The 19,945-nt window shown below is 37.7% G+C and overlaps 1 protein-coding gene across 2 annotated transcripts in view; it reads left to right on the forward strand.

The window, feature by feature from the left end:
- Nucleotides 1-19,945, forward strand: part of LOC127640371 (A-kinase anchor protein 13-like) — a 122,554-nt gene that overhangs the window by 75,415 nt on the left and 27,194 nt on the right. The window contains exons 9-18 of one of the 2 annotated variants that reach the window (XM_052122885.1): nt 6,070-6,157; nt 7,256-7,386; nt 10,335-10,675; nt 12,906-12,953; nt 13,836-13,895; nt 14,583-14,769; nt 16,239-16,335; nt 17,474-17,596; nt 18,562-18,604; nt 18,932-19,046. In XM_052122885.1, the coding sequence (XP_051978845.1) occupies nt 6,070-6,157; nt 7,256-7,386; nt 10,335-10,675; nt 12,906-12,953; nt 13,836-13,895; nt 14,583-14,769; nt 16,239-16,335; nt 17,474-17,596; nt 18,562-18,604; nt 18,932-19,046 (1,233 nt within the window). The remainder of the gene's footprint in view (nt 1-6,069; nt 6,158-7,255; nt 7,387-10,334; nt 10,676-12,905; nt 12,954-13,835; nt 13,896-14,582; nt 14,770-16,238; nt 16,336-17,473; nt 17,597-18,561; nt 18,605-18,931; nt 19,047-19,945) is intronic. The other variant, XM_052122886.1, reaches the window with a different exon arrangement.

Genomic DNA, 19,945 nt, shown 5'->3' on the forward strand with positions numbered 1-19,945 from the left:
GTGGCCAGACCAGTTCTTCTTGTGCTGTTGCCATGCATAGAACAAGTACAACTTTTTGTTTGAAGATTTGCGTTTGACGAACATTCAATGATAAATGGCAAAACTCGTTTTTTACCATTTTGACTGCCTTTGCGTGTGTCATGTCCATTAATACCCACTTCCATTTCATGGCTTTTCTTGTCTCCTTGACTTGTCACATCTTTGAAATGTGTCCAGTATGTCCATCTCTGACCACAGTCTGTGGACAGTCTCCCTCCACATTCATTAGATTACAGCACTGTTTCATAAACCATTCGGAAGTTCTTTCATCTCTAAATATAGTCCACAGTGACTTTTCCATGATTAGACCATGGATGTGTTTGGATTTTGGCTGTGTCTATCATCAAGCCAGAGCACTTGAAAGACACTTCAGTGTTTCCCACAGGATTTTGTGAGACTGTGGTGGGTGGACCTCGGACCCTCTAGGGGGGTCTGTGGGCATGCTCCCCCGTAAGATTTCGTTTTAAATTTTAAAGTTAAATGCATCAATCTGGTGCACTTTGAGAGCAAAATGAAGAGTTTAAATCGATGAAGAACTTGGTGCTCTGGTAAAAACATTTTATGCTCTAGTAGTAATTTAATCATAAACACATTAATTATATAGATATGAATGGTGATGACACAGCAAAAACGTCACACCCACAAAGCATGTTAAACGAGACAGAGTTAAATGCATTTCACAAATGGTCAAAACACAAAATCGACTAGAGCATACATTTGAGCCATCAAAGAAATGAAGCAAAAGTGGTTACCTGTGTTGAACATGCTCCTCAGATGCTGACTGGGCGCGAGAGGTTCTTTGCTGAAGCAATGGCGCAAAACACAATGCTATAGACCTTTTATGTTATTATGAGAAGTGTAAAAATATGTTCGGTTGTGGGCCGCCACAGTCTAGGTAATTAATGGGAAATACTGCACTTGCCCATGAAATTCTTCTTCCTTACCCTTGGATCATACATTCCAGCATAACAAGGTAGCAGCTTATTTTATATTCAAATTTTCCTGCCCACCGCTATCCCGTTCTAGAAATGTTTCTTTTTACAAGGAAAGTGAGATTGTTTGGGAAAGGCACTGCTAGGGCAGTTCCTGTTCTTATGACATTGGTTCCCATAGGAAGTCAATACCAACAAAGAGCAAAGGGTCGTGTGTCAGGGTAGGTCAGGTAAAGGACAGAAGACTTGTGTTTTAGTGTGGTGTCTGATTCAGACAATTTGAAGCACATGGTACAAAAATGGCAAACATTTTTCAATCTCTCAAAAGCAACTTCGATTGACTATCTATGAAGCTCCAAGCAAAGTTATGTTTTCAAGGTATTGGGCCGTTACAATGAGCTGATCACAAACTATCCAGGTTAATGATATTAAACCTTAGAAAGATACCCAAAGTTTAGTTTGAGGCAGTTGAAGTATCAAGTAAACTAGATGAAATCTTGTAAATTCAAGTAAACCAGATGAGAAGTATCGTATGTTCAGGTTTGTTTTTGGAGTTACTTCAATAAATAATCATCTGTAGAAATAAGGAACGAATAAGATTGTATTACATTCCAATAAACAATAATTCTGAAGTCTACATGCAAAATAATATGAATGTAATACTTTTCAAAAAAAATAAAAATCTACATACAAAATAACCACTTTACTTTTCAACAGACAAAAATGAGAAGGAACAAGAAATGTCATTACAATCTACTGTACATAAGAAATAATCGGAATGTATTGCCTTTTTTTGAAGAAGAAAAATTCTGATAACAATGTCTACATTTGAAATTATCTTAATTTATAACATTTCGACAAACAGAAATTCTAATTACGAATTGGCTATGCCTACTATGTGCATATTCTGGTCAGCTGGATGCAGGCTGAAACAGTTGTTCAATTATATTATTGTTTTTTATTTGTATTTTGTTGTCATATGAACTATTTTGGATAATTCGGCCACTAAACGGCACGTAAAACAAAACAAACTTTGATTGGTTGCGTTATATGTTGGTCAGTAAGTGCATCTTTCTTGTTACCTCACACTTTTGAAACACTGGATTTGCCTGTCAATGGATTTGCTGGTCAATGAAGTGTTGGGTTGTTGTTGGTTAACTGTGGACAGCCCCATCATGGTCCCATTTACTTTGCTACCAGTGCAATAAAGACAATTAAGCCAAACGCTTGGGGAAATGTATGGCGGCTATTTTACAGCCCACATTATGCACTCACTCACACAACAACACACACAGAGAATGACTCCATTGTCTCAATGTCTTCTCTCTGTTAAGACCAAACATACATACTACCACACACATGGTTTCACATGTTGTATTCATTAATTATGCATGTCTATCTCATACTTATTTTCCAGTCATGCATGTAAATACTTTACATCATGTTTGCCCTAAAGCCATAACAAGCATCATTAAGCATCTTAAGCTAATTCCGTTTTAAAACTTGTTCGTATTTGCAATGTCTGTGACGGCAACAAAATCGCATTGAATCAGCATTGTTATGACCTAAATCATCTCATGCAATGAACTCTTTGTCCCAGCGCCTGTTGAAAGCCCCATTGTGTTCTGCTACATCCCAAGTTTCTCACCTAAACACACTCCAAAAGATGTGTTTAAGATCAAATTCTTCTCTTGTGTGCCAGAGGTTTGGGGTAGGGTCCAAACTTATTGTACAGCCAAACTGTCTAATATATATATACCCCCATAAAATAAAACTTGTTTTTGCTTTTATTCCCGGTTATTGTGTCCTGTTAGCTTTGAGGCTAATTATGTGCAAAAATGAACTTAAAGAAAATGCATTAAAAATTCTAGAAAAACTGATTTATAATATTTTAATGCATGCAATTTTGTCCAATCAGCTTCACTCCTTGTATTAAAATGTCCCTCCTTCAATACCATCTGCAACCAACTAGCAAGTAGCAAATCATGGCTCATAGATGTGGTATTACCCATCTGCGGCATGTTTCGAAATGCACATGCTCTCAATTGAGTGTCCGGCTAGTAGGTGGAAACCTTTTGACTTAAACTACCATGCTTGGAGTGAAGTGCGGTTCGGGACTCTTTCAGTAATGGCTCTTAATGTTGTTAGATTTTAGGTTTTTATGTGCGTGTCTGCTACATTCATTACTATCATAACCAAGCCACGAAGTGACAAAAAATATCTGAATAGCAACCCTGCTACCCTTTTGGTTATCTGCAAATTTGTTAACAAATACATTTGATAGTGTTTGGTAATATGCATACAGATAGACGCATCCATAAGGACAGCGCACTTACTGGAGTGTTTAAAAGGCTGAAACTGAATGCTCTTTTTGGCTTTGCTGGACTCTAGACTTTTCATTTGCTCTTTCAATGATCAAGTTGATCATTCATAATGAAGATTGAAGGATTGGGGAGTGTGTGTGTGTGTGTGTGTGTGTGTGTGTGTGTGTGTGTGTGTGTGTGTGTGTGTGTGTGTGTGTGTGTGTGTGTGTGTGTGTGTGTGTGTGTGTGTGTGTGTGTGTGTGTGTGATTTTGTTTGAGTTTCTTGGGTTTGATGTCCTGTTCTGGGATCAGTGAACGTCACATGCTTGCATGTCTAATTTCCAGCAGTTGTGAGTCCAACAGCACGGTCTTGATCGTGTCAAAACCCACTGTGGGTTGGATATGCAAAACAGTGAAACCTCATGATGCTTTCTCCATTAAAACGATTGTCAGAGATGTGGCATGGTGCTGCTTATTTATACAGGCTATTTGAGTTTGTAACCAATTTCATAAGTTCCTGATCTGACCCCCCTCATATATATATATATATATATATTTCTTTTTTTTTACGTTTTGTTGTCTTGTGGTGTTTTTTTCTGTTTTGATTTGGTTTTGGGTTGTTTTGTTTTTTTGTTTTGTGCTTTGCTACTTTTTTATGACAGACAATAGACATAAGATGGGAAATTATTTGGGAGAGTGACAGGGGATTCGTAAGGATGCTGGAGTCATGGCTTATTTCCTTTGAAGAATTCCAGCTTTTTTTCCTCCCTCGCTCGCTCGCTCGCGCGCACACACGCGCACACGTTCTTTGAGTTAAAAGAACACAGGTGTCGATGGCACTATTGAGAATTTTTTTTAAAAAAAAGCCCTCTCGCTTGCCACACTAGACCAGTGTCCGTCCAGCAGTGACCAAACAAAGGAGGTCTATGACCAGCGGGGACACACACACGTGCATGCGTCACATGCTGTTGATGTGAGGTGGGTTGGTGTAATCAGTCATGAATGGTACTGATGTTAGTCATGCAGATTAGGTGCACAGGAAGATTTCGAGAGCCGTTTCCGCCATATAGACCTTTCTTTTTCCTCATGGTCTTTTGATCTCAGCTTTGAAGCTTATTTACTTTTGTCTGTATATTGAGACAAGTTTTGTATCTCTCTTTTTACACACCACTAACAAAAAAGTACCATGCTATTACCATGGATATTTGCACATTATACTTAAGTGGTCAACGTTGAAGCACATTTGAGTACTATGTAACTGTGTAACGTTGTACATGAGTGCTAATCATTCAGTACCATTGTAAAGGGATAGTGCCAGGGATAACATCACTGCACCATGGTACCGCCATTGTACTTTTGTCAAGGGCTTGTAGTGGACTTTTGATATTTTGAATATGTCAGTTTCTAATTAGGCTAACTTGCTTGACAGGTTATTTGTCTGAGTTATTATTTAAAACTCCGTTAAGACATTAGATGTGAGAAAAATGAAACTCGATCAAGAAACTGAACTTCGATTAGCAACCTTCGAAAATGACATCACCTTTAAGGTTGATATATTATCAAGAGTCTTTGGCGACTGCTCTGTTTCCGCTGAAGCCTCAAGCTAGCAAGCTAGTCTTTTGGTCCATTCACAGCTGCTCTATGTTGACTGTTAGTGGACCGTGATGTTAATGTGGGTCACATTCCTCTCTTGGTCTGTTCTAAATGCCCTACACGTGCACCCAGAAACCCTTCCTGCCCCAAATCACAGCCTTCAGGCTTTCCAACCACATGTTCCTCTGAGGAGGTAGAGGCTCTTACTGCTGCTAATATTTCCATTCACACACTGAAAGAAGGTGGATTTCTTCATCAAGAGAGTCAATTCTGTGGTCGAAGGAAAATGTTTGTGCCTTCCAAGTCGAAACCATTAATATGCATGTCCTGGAATAGGATTGCTGAGGAAATCATCTTTCACTTGATGTATCTGAGTGTCCTGCTGAATTCTAGCATGTTCTTTAGCAGATGAAGCGACTTGTTGAATTGTTTAAAGGATACATTATTATTATTAAAAAAGAAAATGATCAGGCCTATGGTAGATCAGTGAGTAAAGACTCTTACTACCACCCCTGGAGTTGCGAGTTCGAATCCAGGGTGTGCTGAGAGACTCCAGCGAGGTCTCCTAAGCAACCAAATTGGCCCGGATGCTAGGGAGGGTAGAGTCTCATGGGGTAACCTCCTCGTGGTCACTATAATGTGGTTCTCTCTCTTGGTGGGGCACGTGGTGATTTGTGCGTGGATGCAGCAGAGAGTAGTATGAAGCCTCCACATGCACTGCGTATTGCGCTCAACAAACCACGTGATAAGATGCATGGATTGACTGTCTCAGACGCGGAGGCAACTGAGATTCGTCCTCTGCCACCTGGATTGAGGAGAGTCACTACGCCACCACGAGGCCTTTGAGTGCATTGGGAATTGGGCATTCCAAAAGAAAAAAAATTATAATTTATTCATCTTCATGTTGTTCCAAACTGGTGTATGACTTTTCTTTCTTTCATGAAACACAAAAGATGTTAGGCAGAATGTTGGCCTGAATCACCGTTCAATTTCTTTGCATCTTTTTTTTTATCCCTCCATACAATAATTGGTTTGGTGACTTTTTTTTGTGTGTGTGTTCCCATGGCTGGAAGAAAATGGAACTGATTTGAAAACATAAATGTGAATAAATAGAGACAGAATGTTCATTTGTGGGTAAACTTTTCCTTTGATGCTTATTTTTGTCTAGGTTAATAAAGTTATTGTTAATTTTGTCATTGCAGATCCACAGAGAGAAAGAGACTTTCTATTCGGTAGATGCCACACGAGATGCTGGACTCCAAGAGAATAAGTCCAGTTCAATGAGTTCAGGTAGACAACATCACTCTTAAATCACTTGCATGATTTTGTTAGATTTGTGTGGTGGGCGTGTGTGTGTGTGTGTGTGTGTATATACAGTAGATGTGTTTTGTGGTGTTTTTTGTGTCGATATGGTTTGGTTTTTTGTTCTTTTTAGGATATTATTTGAGAGAGACAGGGAATTAATTGGGATGCTGGCTGGATGCAAACCTTCTTTCTCCATCTAATTTTATTTCTTTTATTTTAGTTAAAAGGGCTTGTCAGAGCCCTGACATATGTGCTCATGACATATAAGAGTTGTGGGCTCACTGGGATATGGGTTCGAGTCCTGGTTGTTGTCCGTTCTTACCTTGTGTCCCCTCCATCAATTTTTACCTTTCTCTTGACTGTCCTATAAATAAAGGAAAAGTTAAAAAACACCATAAATAAATGCCGGTAACTGAAAATATTGTGGTGGTCATTTGTTTTAATTTTTTTTAACAAGATTGCAAGATTGTTTAGCCCAAGCTAGTTAAAAAACTCTGTTGATCTTTAAATTAATAGACCAAGTTTCTTTCTAAAATTATGAAACAATTATGACTGAGAGAAGGATAAAAGAATATCGACCAGATTTATCAATCTCAAATGCCATTATGAGAACAGGAGTTAAACTTTACAGGAAAATTGCACCCCTTCATGTATTATAATTTTATTTATTTATTTTGATCGGGTAGTGTTTAATTATATATATATATCATATTTTATATATTTAATTATACAACTATATGTAAACTATACATTTTACTCAATTACTGAGACACAACGCTGAATCTTTCAGCAAGACTCTTGAGTGTGTGCCAATCTAAATAGTGCCCTCATTGTGTGGCATGGGAAACAGCATACACATCCTCCAAAGACTAAATAGATGTCTTCCTGTCAATACAAAAGACTGAAATAAATCATCTATTTAAGTAGATGACATCAACGTCCTGTCTGAGGGGCTTGCAAGCAGATATGTAACACAATGAACTAAATTGAGTCACTTTCAAACTGATTCAGTTCATGAGAGCATCTAATTATTCGTTTGTGTTCAGCTCTCTCATGTTTCTACATTGTCTTCATCTTTTCCAGAATTCCCCCCTTCGACTCCCTCACCAGAGAGTGTACACAAGGAGTCAGCGAGCACCATGCGAGGGTCCGCCAGTGATGGCGACTCTATCTTGAGTCAAGATTTGGGCGAGGACAATGTCTTTAACATTAAGGTGAGTCTGAAAATCATACAATGTGGGGTTAGAAACAACATAAAAAATCTGCTTTTGTAGATGAGTTGCTGTTTGTTTTGTTTCTGTGTTTCTCTACAAAGGGAGGCATCCCTAGACTGTGCCTCATTATTTGAGGGCCTCTGCCAGATATAGTGGTTATGTAATGCGTCTTGTTTTGGGTGGTATTTTTTATTTTTTTTCTACACATACCAAATCTTGCTCCATTGACATCATGTCATGTGAGCAGAGTGGTGGGCCAGGGTAACAATTATGACCTCATCTTGTCAGACGTGCTTCCTGCTAATTTCCCACCTACTCTTGATTCAGAGTTGTTGACTCATGAGGCAGCGTTTCCCTGCGGATTCCTCCACCCCTTTAAACATCCACTAGGAAGGAAGTGGAGATTCTCACTTTGTTTTGAGATGTTTAACAGAGACATTCTTATATCGCTCTTGTCATGTAATGACAGTTCATAGTGACCAGGTAGTGTTAAGCTTAAAAAATAAAAATAAAAAATTAACAGTTAAAATTTTTAGTTGTTATTCACTGAAAAACTTGACCTTAGATGTCATTAACTGTAAAGCAGAATTGGATCTTGCATGTGTTGTAACTGAATGCAGTGTGCCATTTTTTTTTATTTTAATGTTTTTTTATTATTATTTAAATGGAAAGGATGGTCAAGATTGTTATACTTTCAATCTGAAAACTTAAATCTTTTTTTTTTAAATTGCCGTTTTCTGAAGTGCTTCTATGTCGCCATCAACATGGATATTCTGTGTTATTTTCAACTATTTAATTTTTCATATGGGTTTCTGAAAAATGTTGGAGTTTCATGTAGAATGCCTAAAATGTTTCTCCTACCTTGATTTTTGGCCTTTGACTGAGTCACTTTACCTGATCTTATGTTCTTAAAAAATGTCCCCCTCGTAGCCGAGGCTCATAAAGTTAACTATTACAGTCAGTGTAATGTAACCGTTAGTTCACCACACCCCTCGGCTGGCTGTGGTCTCCCCATGTGAGAAAACTAATGATCCGCTTGGAATGGAAATGAGTTTGGCAGGGCCATGATTTTGTGTTATGTAAGGTTTACAAGGATGGAAAGAACTTTTGAAAGAGCTTGCCCATCCTGCAGGAAGAAAGGAAATATGGCATGCGTATTTGCAGACATAAAGGTGGTGCATAATTAAAGGTCATTTCCTTAACCTGGTACACCTGAGAGAATTCCAATTCCCCTGTCCTAACCAGGATGGATGAATGGTGACTTGAGAAACTTGTAATGTATCTCTTTAAAGGGATAGTTCACCCAAAAATTAAAATTCTCTTATCATTTACTCACCCTCATGCCATCCCAGATGTGTATGACTTTCTTTCTTCAGCAGAACACAAACAAACATTTTTAGAATAATATTTCAGCTCTGTAGGTCCATACAAGTCAATGGTGTTCAGAAATTTGAAGCTCAAAAATCACAAAGGCAGCATAAAATGAATCCATTTGAAACGTAAAATGAATGGAATTTTTTTCCTCCCCTTTTCTCCCCAATTTGGTATGCCCGATTCCCAATGCGCTCTAAGTCTTTGTGGTGGCGTAGTGACTTGCCTCAGTCTGGGTTGTGGAGGACGAATCTCAGTTTCCTCCATGTCTGAGACCACCAATACGCGCATCTTAACACGTAGCTTGTTGAGCGTGTTACCGTGGAGACGTGGAGGCTTCACGTTATTCTTCGCAGCATCCATGCCCAACTCACCATATACCCCTCTGAGAGCGAGAACCACATTACATTGACCATGAGGAGGTTACCCCATGTGACTCTACCCTCCCTAGCAACCGGGCCATTTTGGTTGCTCAGGAGACCTGGCTGGAGTCTCTCAGCTCGCCCTGGATTCGAACTCGTGACTCCAGGGGTGGTAGTCAGCGTCTTTACCCCCTAAAACTAACTTAAGTTACTTTGCAAACAGTGAGTAAAAGAAAGGTTATTTAAAGTGTAAACGCATGAATACAGTGGTTAAATCCATGTGTTTAGAAGCGATATGATAAGTGAGGGTGAGAAACAGATCAATAATTAAGTAATTTTTACTATAAATCTCCCCTTTCAAACAGCACTCCTAAGGGCTCTTCTCTCCTAAGAGTTCTTCTTTTATTTTTGGCTATTTGCATTCTTTGTGCATATCGCCACCTACTGGGCTAGAAGGAGAATTAATAGAAAAAAAATTACTTAAATATTGATCTTTCTCACCCACACCTATCATGTCACTAAAGACATGGATTAAATCACTGGAGTAATATGGATTACTTTTATGCTGCCTTTATAAGCTTATTATAGCTTCAAAGTTCTTGCCACCATTCACTTGCATTGTATGGACCTACAGAGTGGAGATATTCTTCTAAATGTCTGCGTTTGTGTTCTGCAGAAATAAAGTAAGGCATACGCATCTGGGGTGGTATTAGGGTGATTAAATCATGAGAGAATTTTCATTTTTGAGAGAACAATCCCTTTAATTTTAATAAGTTCTTGTCCTAACTAACCGTGACTGCCAGCAGAGTCGTGACGCAACATTTTGTCAGTTGATTGGTTTCAATTTTCATCCTGTCTCGCTGAATAGCTCCACCCACAGCAAAATCTCATTGATACAAAATCCCACTTGTATATTTAACATCAAATACAGTATGTTCGGATTAGTTTGTGCAACACTTTTATTTTCGGTGAGGACAGAAACAGTAAGCACTCATAGCTTTGGTAGCTTATGAAACATAAAACTAACTTAATTAAATTACTTTGCAAACAGAGTAAAAGAAAGGTTATTTAATTTGAAAAAAATATTTATCGTGTTTGTGCATATCAACAAGACACACAGCTATTGTTTTTGACATTTTTGCTGGTATTTCTATACAAATTCTGTCTAAATCTCCTCATCATCATCATCTCTTTCTATCCACTTCTCCGCCACAGGGTGAGGACACTGTCACAATCACAGGTGACAGCACCAGCGGCGTATCCATGTCCTACTCTTCCTCCACAGAGGACACCTCCAGTGTGGGGACACCCTTCGCTGTACTTCAGGCCAGCCAAGATGCCCTTCCATCAGACCCCTGTGCAATCCCGCCCGCATCTCCTGAATCTTCACCTGTTAAAGGAGAAACAGAAGAGGAAGAGAGAAAGGACTGCCTGACTGAGGTGCCGGAGCGATCTGCTCTTCTACGCTCATCCATCCGATCCCTCTCTCCTTTCCGGAGGCACAGCTGGGGCCCGGGCAAAAATTCAGTAGGGGAGACTGAGATGAGTCAGCGCAGGTATGAATCTCCAATAAAATCAATAAAGCTTGCTCTTTAATAGATATAAATTGTTGTTTTATGCTGATTCCAGGGTCATTTTTCCAGTATGGAAAAAGTATAAATTACCTTTAAACGTATGTTGTTGGACTTAAAGCTGAATTCTAAAGGCAAATTCTGAATGCATCTATTCAGCAAGATCAGAATGAGTGTGAAATATTAGATTTGTTATACACATTAACATGCCCGGCAGACACCTGGCATTTACAGTTTCTTTAATTCTTTTGATAAATGTTCATAACACATGCCCAGTCTCCCACCTCTGCGCATTGATCATAAATTGTGTCTGTCGTTAAAGAGAAGTGTAATTCATGATAGAATTTTGAACAAATTTCTCCATTTAGTTTTTTCTTCCATCATCTTCACATTAGTCCAGCTTTGCATACAGCTCTTTGCTGAATCAAACACAGTCTGTGTGTGAATGTGTGTTTAGAAGGGAAATCCCAGTTGTGTGAGGGCTCTTTCCATTTTAAGCAAGCAGCTGTTCTGTGAGAGATCTGTATTTAGGTCACACTGGACTGATAAACATGCAGATGACCTCTTATACTCTGTCTTAAAGACAGAAAGAGGAACTCTATGGTTTACACTGTTTAAGCTTACATTATTCATCGCTTGCAAAAATTGTGTGTATGTGGGGTTTGTTTAGGGATATGTGATATATTGGTCACCATATTAGTATCAACCAATATTAATGTTTTTATTTAAATATAAATTATTAACTTGTCTGATTAGGTGAGGTTAGAAATAGACACTATCAGGGCTTATTTTTTTCCAGTTCAAACAGTGTGTTCTTCAGTGAGATACATTTACTTAAGAAACAAAATGTGTGTGTGTATATGTGTGTGTGTGTGTGTGTGTGTGTGTATGTGTGTGTGTGTGTGTGTGTATATATATATATATATATATATATATTAGGGCTGCTTATTTGACGCGTTAATTCAGTGCGATTAATTTTATTAAAAATAATGCGTTAAAAAGATTTACGCAATTAATCGCATGCCCCCGGATTGTAATAAGGAAGATTCCTGAGAAATGCAAGCTTGTAGTACCACCTGTTTACTCCAGAGGGCAGTAATTGAAATCTCAGCTGTGTGGCAGCGCACAGTTTATACAGTGAAGAAAACAACCAGACAGCACAAAACAGACATTCGTTACGTTCTTGCATTCAAAACATTTGATAGAGTGCAAATTTGAACTAAGGGACCACAAGATGTGTTCTAAGTATTAAACTATATTTAACTTAACACAGTGACCTAAAAATTGTGTTTATTACGCAACGCACCCGAGACTCTACACAAGCATGTCTGACGCTTGTTGAAATTGACGGGTCCTTAAACAAGCCCTCATAATAAATCTCGAACTGATTAACAAATTCACTTGTGTAATTGATTGCTGTGAACTGTATGCTGATGATTGACTTATGATCAATAATATGGTAGTAAACAATACATTTTATTCTAAAGCCGCTTTTTGTATTGTCTAATCAATGATTAACTCTTCTGCTACAAGAATGTAATGCATTTTAATTATCTGTGTGTGTGTGTGTGTGTGTGTGTATATATATATATATAATATTATTGTTATTGTTATTTTTTTTTATATATTTAAAGATAACTATATATAATTATTTCATCATTATATATTAAATTATTGTTATATGAGGGGCTTTCTCAGCAAATATTTGTATATGCGATTTAAATGTGATTAACCACGATTCATTAATCGGGATATCATGTAATCAATTCGATTAAAAATGTTAATCGATTGACAGCCCTAGTATACATATGTGTGTGCGTGTGCACATTTATTTTTACATTTGTATATTTCATTCATATTTTTATTCATATATTTTAGATTAATTATAAATATAATACAATTATATATACTACCATGATTATATATTATTGTACTTATTACAATAGCAACATTATTATTATTGGCCAGAATTTCTGTTTCAGTTCATCCTTCATACTTTTGTCACATATTTGTCATACAGTTTAGTTAGCATGTTGCTCCTCTTTTTCATTATCATTGTAAGCTGTGTCACATTTTTTATTCAAGACCTGCACTGATTACTCCACCAAAGCTGTCAATCATCTCTTCAGTTCTTCATATTTATGTTCAGTTAATTTATCCTTCTCTTTTTCCATCCACCTTCTCCTCTTATAATTTTCATACATCCTTTTTTCAGTACGGTGCGAAGTGAAGTGGAGCGCAGGTCCGTGGGCCATAGGAGAAGGTACCACCATCCATCTTTCATTCTTTCCACTCAGGGGTCCCTCCAACTGGGGCCTAACTGTTGTTAAGCTGCCATTGGAAAATGTTTAAAATTTTTACAGCATGACCGTAGCACCTTACAGTGTGGAAATGTCCTTTGTAAAAAAAAATGTCAGCATGTGGGGCACTAAAATATCACACTGAAACATTTCCCGTAAATCCTTCCCATGCTAAACATAGTTTTACAACATGGTGTACAGCTGCTTTTGAAGTTACGTAATCGTTTGGTCTCTCAAATGTCCGACACCTAGTTTGGAATAGACACTTTGGAAAAGTCAATTGAAAATACATTTCAATCAGAAATCGAAATTTTTGTTTATGACATATTTGTGCGATTTAAAAGTTATGTTTATTTGTTCAAATTCTGTCAGTTACCTCATTAAAGGGCTGCATGTTCTTGAATTCAGTCGGTGATATTTTTAGTTGTTGATCTATGTAGTCCTCAGACTGATGCCTTTTTTGCCGCTGTGTTGCATCTTGCGCTGTTTTTGCAGCGTCTCACACAATGAATGCTGCTTTGTAAAATGCCATATCAAAATAAAAATTGTTCTAAAAAATTTCTAAAAGCACACGTCTAGACTTGTGCCTTCTGATCCATTCTGTTGCGCTCCCTCCAGCTGTTTTTGAACACAAGAATGCATCCTCTGTGACCACCCCTTAAAAAATGCATTGAATCAGGGTCTAGTGGACCTTACTTGTACTACAACCCCTGACAAGTAGATTTTGAAAGTATATAGTGTTGCACATCCTAAGTACTAACAAGATCCTCTTATGTCTTTGCATCTTTCCTTGCATCCATCCATCATCCTTGTCCATCTTGCATGCTATTCCAATCACCGTGAAGCATGAGCTGGTGTCCTTCAGTTGTCCTGCACTCAGAGGTCGATGAAATAAATGAAAGAAGGTAAAGAAAGAGAGACAAGGAGAAAGTGTCAGAAAATGTTACATTAAACTTCATGTTGTGTCATGTATTGCATTGTGCAAACAGTGTTGCATCACAGTGGCATGTCTACATATGCTTAGAGTGCTTATGTGAGCTTGTGCTCTAGTTTACTTCCTTTGTATGTTTTAGTCCTTTCACCTTGCCGGATAGTCTTCTTTGACCACAAATGCTCTCGAAGTCACTTCCGCTGACTTTACTGGTGACAGAGCACAACAGTGACCACTTTTGTGGTCTACTTACTGTAGATCGGACTGTAGACTAAACTAAAGATTAGACATTAATTACTGTTTACTATGACTAACATATTGATCTGGATCTCAGAACCTGACGAAAGGTGAGGTTTGTGTATCTTTTTCGGTGGTGGTTGGTCTTTTTTGTTTTAGTTTGTATGTTATGCATTTTCTGTAAGTATTCTAGAAGCAGACTTGACATTTTGTTACTCCCTGTATGTGTATGTTTGTTACCTACAACAAGGTAAAATGGCTTGGGTTATTCAGTTTGTTTTTGTATTTATGGTTTTCCATCAGTGGTTGATAATTTTCTGGCATGATCACTTGAATATACGTAGACTGTCACCATTGCACTTTATTTTTTATCTGAACCACAGTACATTTTAAGTATACTTGCATATTATTTCTTTTCACACAGTTACAGTCTTGAAGGACTTTCAGCAGAGAAGAATGTAAAGAAACCCCTTGTCCAGCGTGTTGAGGAGTCTAGCCATGAACCAAGCTGTCCTTCAAAGCTAGACAGAGAGGAGAGAGGCTCACTAGTGTCTCTGACTGAAGAGGAACAGGAATTTAACCTTGGCAACTGCAGTAATTTGGACAGTCAGGTAAACTTCAGTGTAGTTATGGTCACTGTTTTGGCTGAAACAACAGTATGCTGATAACTGTAAAAATCAGCTTATTCCAACATCCCGATCATATAAGAAAACTGTGTTTACATAATATTTTAAATCATTGGGTTATTTTCTGGTTTTAACGTGAAATGTAAAACAGGCATGCACACAGTACATGAGCACATTGGATTAGCTGGTAAACTGCTGGTAAAGTGGTTTACACACTGTAAAATCCTTTAAGATTTTTGCCTTAAACTTTTAAGGCAATTGGTTTGCATGTTTTTTCTAAGTAAACATAATTATTTGGCTCAAGTAAAGTGAACTTAAGTAAAAAAAAAAAAAATTAGTTGCAAGTAAACTTAACTCATCTGTGATCAAAGTATCAATGATTTTATTTAATAATTTAAATTGCGTTATAGCACGTCTCAGGACACGTCCACACTAATGCATTTACGTTTGAAAATGCATCCTTTTCTCTTTGTTTTGGCCTTCGGTCCACACTGAGACTGATTGTTTTTATTAATGAAAACTTTATGGTTTAGAGAGTAATGGTAACTTAATTAAAACTAGAAAAATCAGCTGAAGTTGAATCAACTTTCTTTTTTTTTTTATTATTTGAGAAAATGTATAGTATTTTCAGTGCATGCAGTGCAATTGAAGTAATGGGCTAAAATCTATATATGCCAATCAGTATTTGCTTTAACCATTTATGATCTTTCCCCAATATAAGAAAAACATTTGTGTTGTCATGACTTGTTAGCTTATTAAACATAAGTGACATAAGATGTAAATGGAGTGGTGGTGGCGGCGTAGTGGGCTAAAGCACATAACTGGTAATCAGAAGGTCGCTGGTTCGATCCCCACGGCCACCACCATTGTGTCCTTGAGCAAGGCACTTAAGTCCAGGTTGCTCCGGGGGGGATTGTCCCTGTAATAAGTGCACTGTAAGTCGCTTTGGATAAAAGCGTCTGCCAAATGCATAAATGTAAATGTAAATGTGCTCACTGAATGGCCAAATGCGAATTTTAGGCCTATCTGACTCAAATCCATTTAGGTTTTTATAGTCTGAACAGCCTGTCAGGTCAGATCAAAATTAGATTTTTTACAAATCCATCAAAAGCCTCGATCTCTAGATTTTGAAGTCCTACAATGTGCACAGACGAGGACTGTCCACCTGTCGAGAAAATCCGGGCCGCTCGTGAAAGGGAATTCTGTTCATGAGCGATCACCAGTGGGGACAACCAAAGTATACTTTGGCCTTGAGGGCAGTCACTCCTAAAAATCGTAATTGGTCTAAGATTTCGGAATTTTGTGCAGAAAGCAAAATTCTTAAAGCTTGCAAGGTTTTTATGGATGCATTATTAGCATATTTCTCTTTGAACATAATTAGATTATTGTTTGGAGTTTGATATGCTTCCTGTTTCCTGATTCCTTCACTAAATTTTCATGTTCGCTGTTTTCAGAAGTGTGAACAGTCTGGACGGAGATGTGTCCAGCCTGCACACCCGATTCTCACCAAGTCTGTCTCCATGTTGGCCATCAGTCATAAGGACCTGGATGGTGAGTTTAAACACCCACACTGGATCTTTGTCCTGTGTCTCAGTCTCTTACTCTGGGCTCTGATCTGTGACCAGTTGCACTTAAGAAAGGATTTTATAAGTTTAGCTTCAAAAGTACCCTGAAATCAGATGTTGCAGGGTCTCTTTTCTCTTTCAGTTGGTCTATCTTTCTCTATCCCTCCAAATCCCTTGTTCCATGCCTCTATGGTAACATGAGGAGTGGAACCTTTGGTCATTTATGGATGCACACTGACCACTTTTGTCAACCTGTCAACCATACCCCCACTATCTAACACCTGATTGGCCATCGTGGGATTTTGACACTGCAAAATATTCTGTTGTCCTGTCTCAACTGGGATTTTAGGCTGTGGCTCCCATGGGTGCCTTTTCCACCTACACTTTTCCGGTGTAACTTTAAAGAATAGTTCACCCATATATGAAAATTCTGTTATAATTTGCTAACCCTCATGTCGTTCCCAGCCTGTTTGACTTTTTTGTTGTGTGGAACACAAATGGAGATGTTTAGATGAATGTCGTTTTCCCTGTTTTCGCTACCATGGCAGTTGATAGCGACTCTTTTTTTTTAAGCTTTAGAAGTCTTCCGAAGCTATACAACAGGTTTTGATATGAAACATCCTGAAATGTAAATTATTTTAAAATGCTAAACTTTTTCATCCATTGTGCTTCCATAAGCACTATTAGAGATGTACATGCGAAAACTTGCGCTCTTTTTAGTGCAAAAAAATTCATGTTCTCGCGTGAAAACACAAGCGGTGATGTGTTTAATCTAAAAACAATGCAAGTTTTTATGTATACTTCTCTCATAGCACTCATAACTGTGCAATGGTCACAATTTTAACTATTAAATAAATTTAATTTAAGAAGTAACAATTATATTGAAAAGATGGCCTGCAATTTTTATTAGAACATTGCCCTCGGTACTCCACATAGGAAGGAAAGTCATACTGGTTTTGAATAAATGGTGACAGAATTTAAATGTTTTGGTGAACTGTTCCTTTAAGGGAGTGAAAATTTACTGGGAGTGTACTTGCACACTCATCAGCACTCTAAATCACCCTACATTTTATTATAATGCCTGCTTTGATCTTTTTTGCCCATGTCATAATGGAACCCACCAGTGATTGGACGGCCGCGACCCAAGCGACGAATCTCCTTCTCCTTCAGCATCATGCCCTTGCTCCCTAAATCTAAAACTCTCTTTTCTATTGGCTCTTCATCCAGTGATGAGGAGGAGGCAGCTAGTAAGTAAATTAATATCCCATAATGCCTTGCGTGGACCCTGCCCGACCCCTGCTTAATTTAAAGTGTGTCCCCTACCTTCCCTGTGTCACTAAGTTATTGATAAGCCCAGTCCCAAGAAATTATCTGTTTCTAAACAATCTTATCCCATAATTATTTTGTTCCATGTGATGTTGAGTGATACATTTTTATGCTGAGAGTCATTGATTTAGAATACAAATCTAAACTTTTGCATAAAGTGTCTGTGAGCCAGATGCATTTGTCTAATTAATTTAATATTTTAAAATAAGGTGGTAAAAATGTAATTGACTGAAATGGCAAAATTATTAAATGGCTTTGTGAAATTCTCAAAGCAATAACTTAGATGAACTTGATGACTTGCATGTTTTCTGGCTGATGCATTTGTTGTCACATATTTGATTGCTTTAAACTTTAATGTGCAGGGAATTTAATGTGAACGCCTCTAGTTACACAAGCTTTTTTATTTAGTTATTGAAGTGTGTAATTTTTGGGTCACTAGCGGCACCAAAAGGAATTGTAAAAATGACTGTTCAAACTGGTCTGCTAAACACTCCCCCTATCTTCCATTCGTCAGAAAAACAGAGTATGGCTCCAAACCCATACCAATGGTTGAGCTAATGTTGATTAGGCTTAATAGGTTTTCAAGGTTTCCTTATAGGTTTTCAAGACATGTTTGTACAGCATTTTTACCCTTGTATGTAATGTTTTGACAAATCTTACATGATGCCAAAACATTATTTGTGTGTGTGTGAAAAATTGCCTCATTGTTTTGTGCAGGGCAGTGCTTCACAGTCTCTTCACATTATAAAATTAATTGTGTCATTTCTTTTGCCTAAGCACAACATGGTGCTTAATGTCTGTTGTTCTTTTACGGTCTCATTTGTTTTGTTTAGTTACAGGCATGTATCCACTGTACCATTTGGTTTAATTAGTTCTCTCGTTTCAGGATTGGGCTCTTTCACTGGTACATCAGGATCATTAGAATACAGGTATGACTCCGACTTAGCATTCCACTTGAGGCATGCTAACTGGCTACATGCTAATACAATAAATCCCAGTTCCTATAATTTAAATATTTTTAGCCTTTCTGGAACTTTTGATAGTAACTATGTAATTAGTGTGCTATGTAATGTATAGTAATAATGACCCTGACAATGTTGTGAAAAAGGTGGGTGGATGTGTCCACTATTTGTTGCAAGATGAATTCAAACCCACATTGTCAGAATGAGCACCACAGGTCAATGTGTTTGAGTGAGTGAACTGCTAGGCTGTGGCTCCAACAATGATCAATTTCCATTTCTATTTGTCTCATTCAGTATATCTGAGGAGGATCCGGGTCCGTTGCGAAGTGACAGCGAATTCAAAGGTGGAGGAACCAAAGTGAGCAGGACCTTCAGTTACCTCAAGAGCAAAATGAGCAAGAAGAGCAAGGTTGGTGTGTGACGACAGTGATGTCATGTCACAAGCTACACTATCACAGACTTCACTCTTGCCTAGGAAAAATAGTTTAACTATGGTATTTCTAATAGGGCTGCAACTAAGGATTATTTTGCTAATCTATTACTCTAACAATTATTAGAACGATTATATGACTTTTCGGCGATTATTGCAATGATTAATCAGTAGCTCTTAATCGATTATTCAGCTTGTGTCCAGACTTAAAAGGTTGTATTAAACATGCTTACTAACAATAAAGAGGGGGAAAAAAAGCATCTTTTAAAAATACCTCTAAATGACATTCACTGCATTAAAGGGAAACAAATACTTTTTATTAAGTTTAATTCAGTAAAGAAATTCACTACAAAAAATCCTTTTGTTATCAAGTGTTTTTGTCTTGTTTTCCAAAAATGTCTAAAAATCCTTAAAACAAGATACCTTCACCTGAGAAGCAGCATCTAAGATATTTAGACTTGATTTAAGAATGTTTCTTAAATAAACAGTAAGTGTATTTTATATACTAGTGTATTTTTTACTTGGTTATACTTCTGCGAGTGCAGTAAAGACAAAATATACTTAAAATTCAAGATCTATTCTCTAAAAGCAAGTCTAAATATCTTAGATGCTGCTGCTTAGGTTTTTTTTTTTTAGGATTTTTAGATATTTTTAAATATATTAAACGTTCTCAGATAACAATTAACAAAAAGCTGCGTATTGCCAATTTTCTTCACGATAAGAAATGCACAGTGACGCGTATCGTGAGCCAATACGTTATAATCTAACTGCATTAATTGTGCGCGCTCGAGAGAAGAGCATGTGTGCCTCAGCCAGATGCAGTTTCAGTCTCTCCCCTCAGATTGGGACATTCGCGAACTCATATAAGAGGTGCTGAC

Source organism: Xyrauchen texanus, chromosome 49 (genome assembly GCF_025860055.1).
Source record: "Xyrauchen texanus isolate HMW12.3.18 chromosome 49, RBS_HiC_50CHRs, whole genome shotgun sequence".
NCBI classification, from domain to species: domain Eukaryota; kingdom Metazoa; phylum Chordata; class Actinopteri; order Cypriniformes; family Catostomidae; genus Xyrauchen; species Xyrauchen texanus.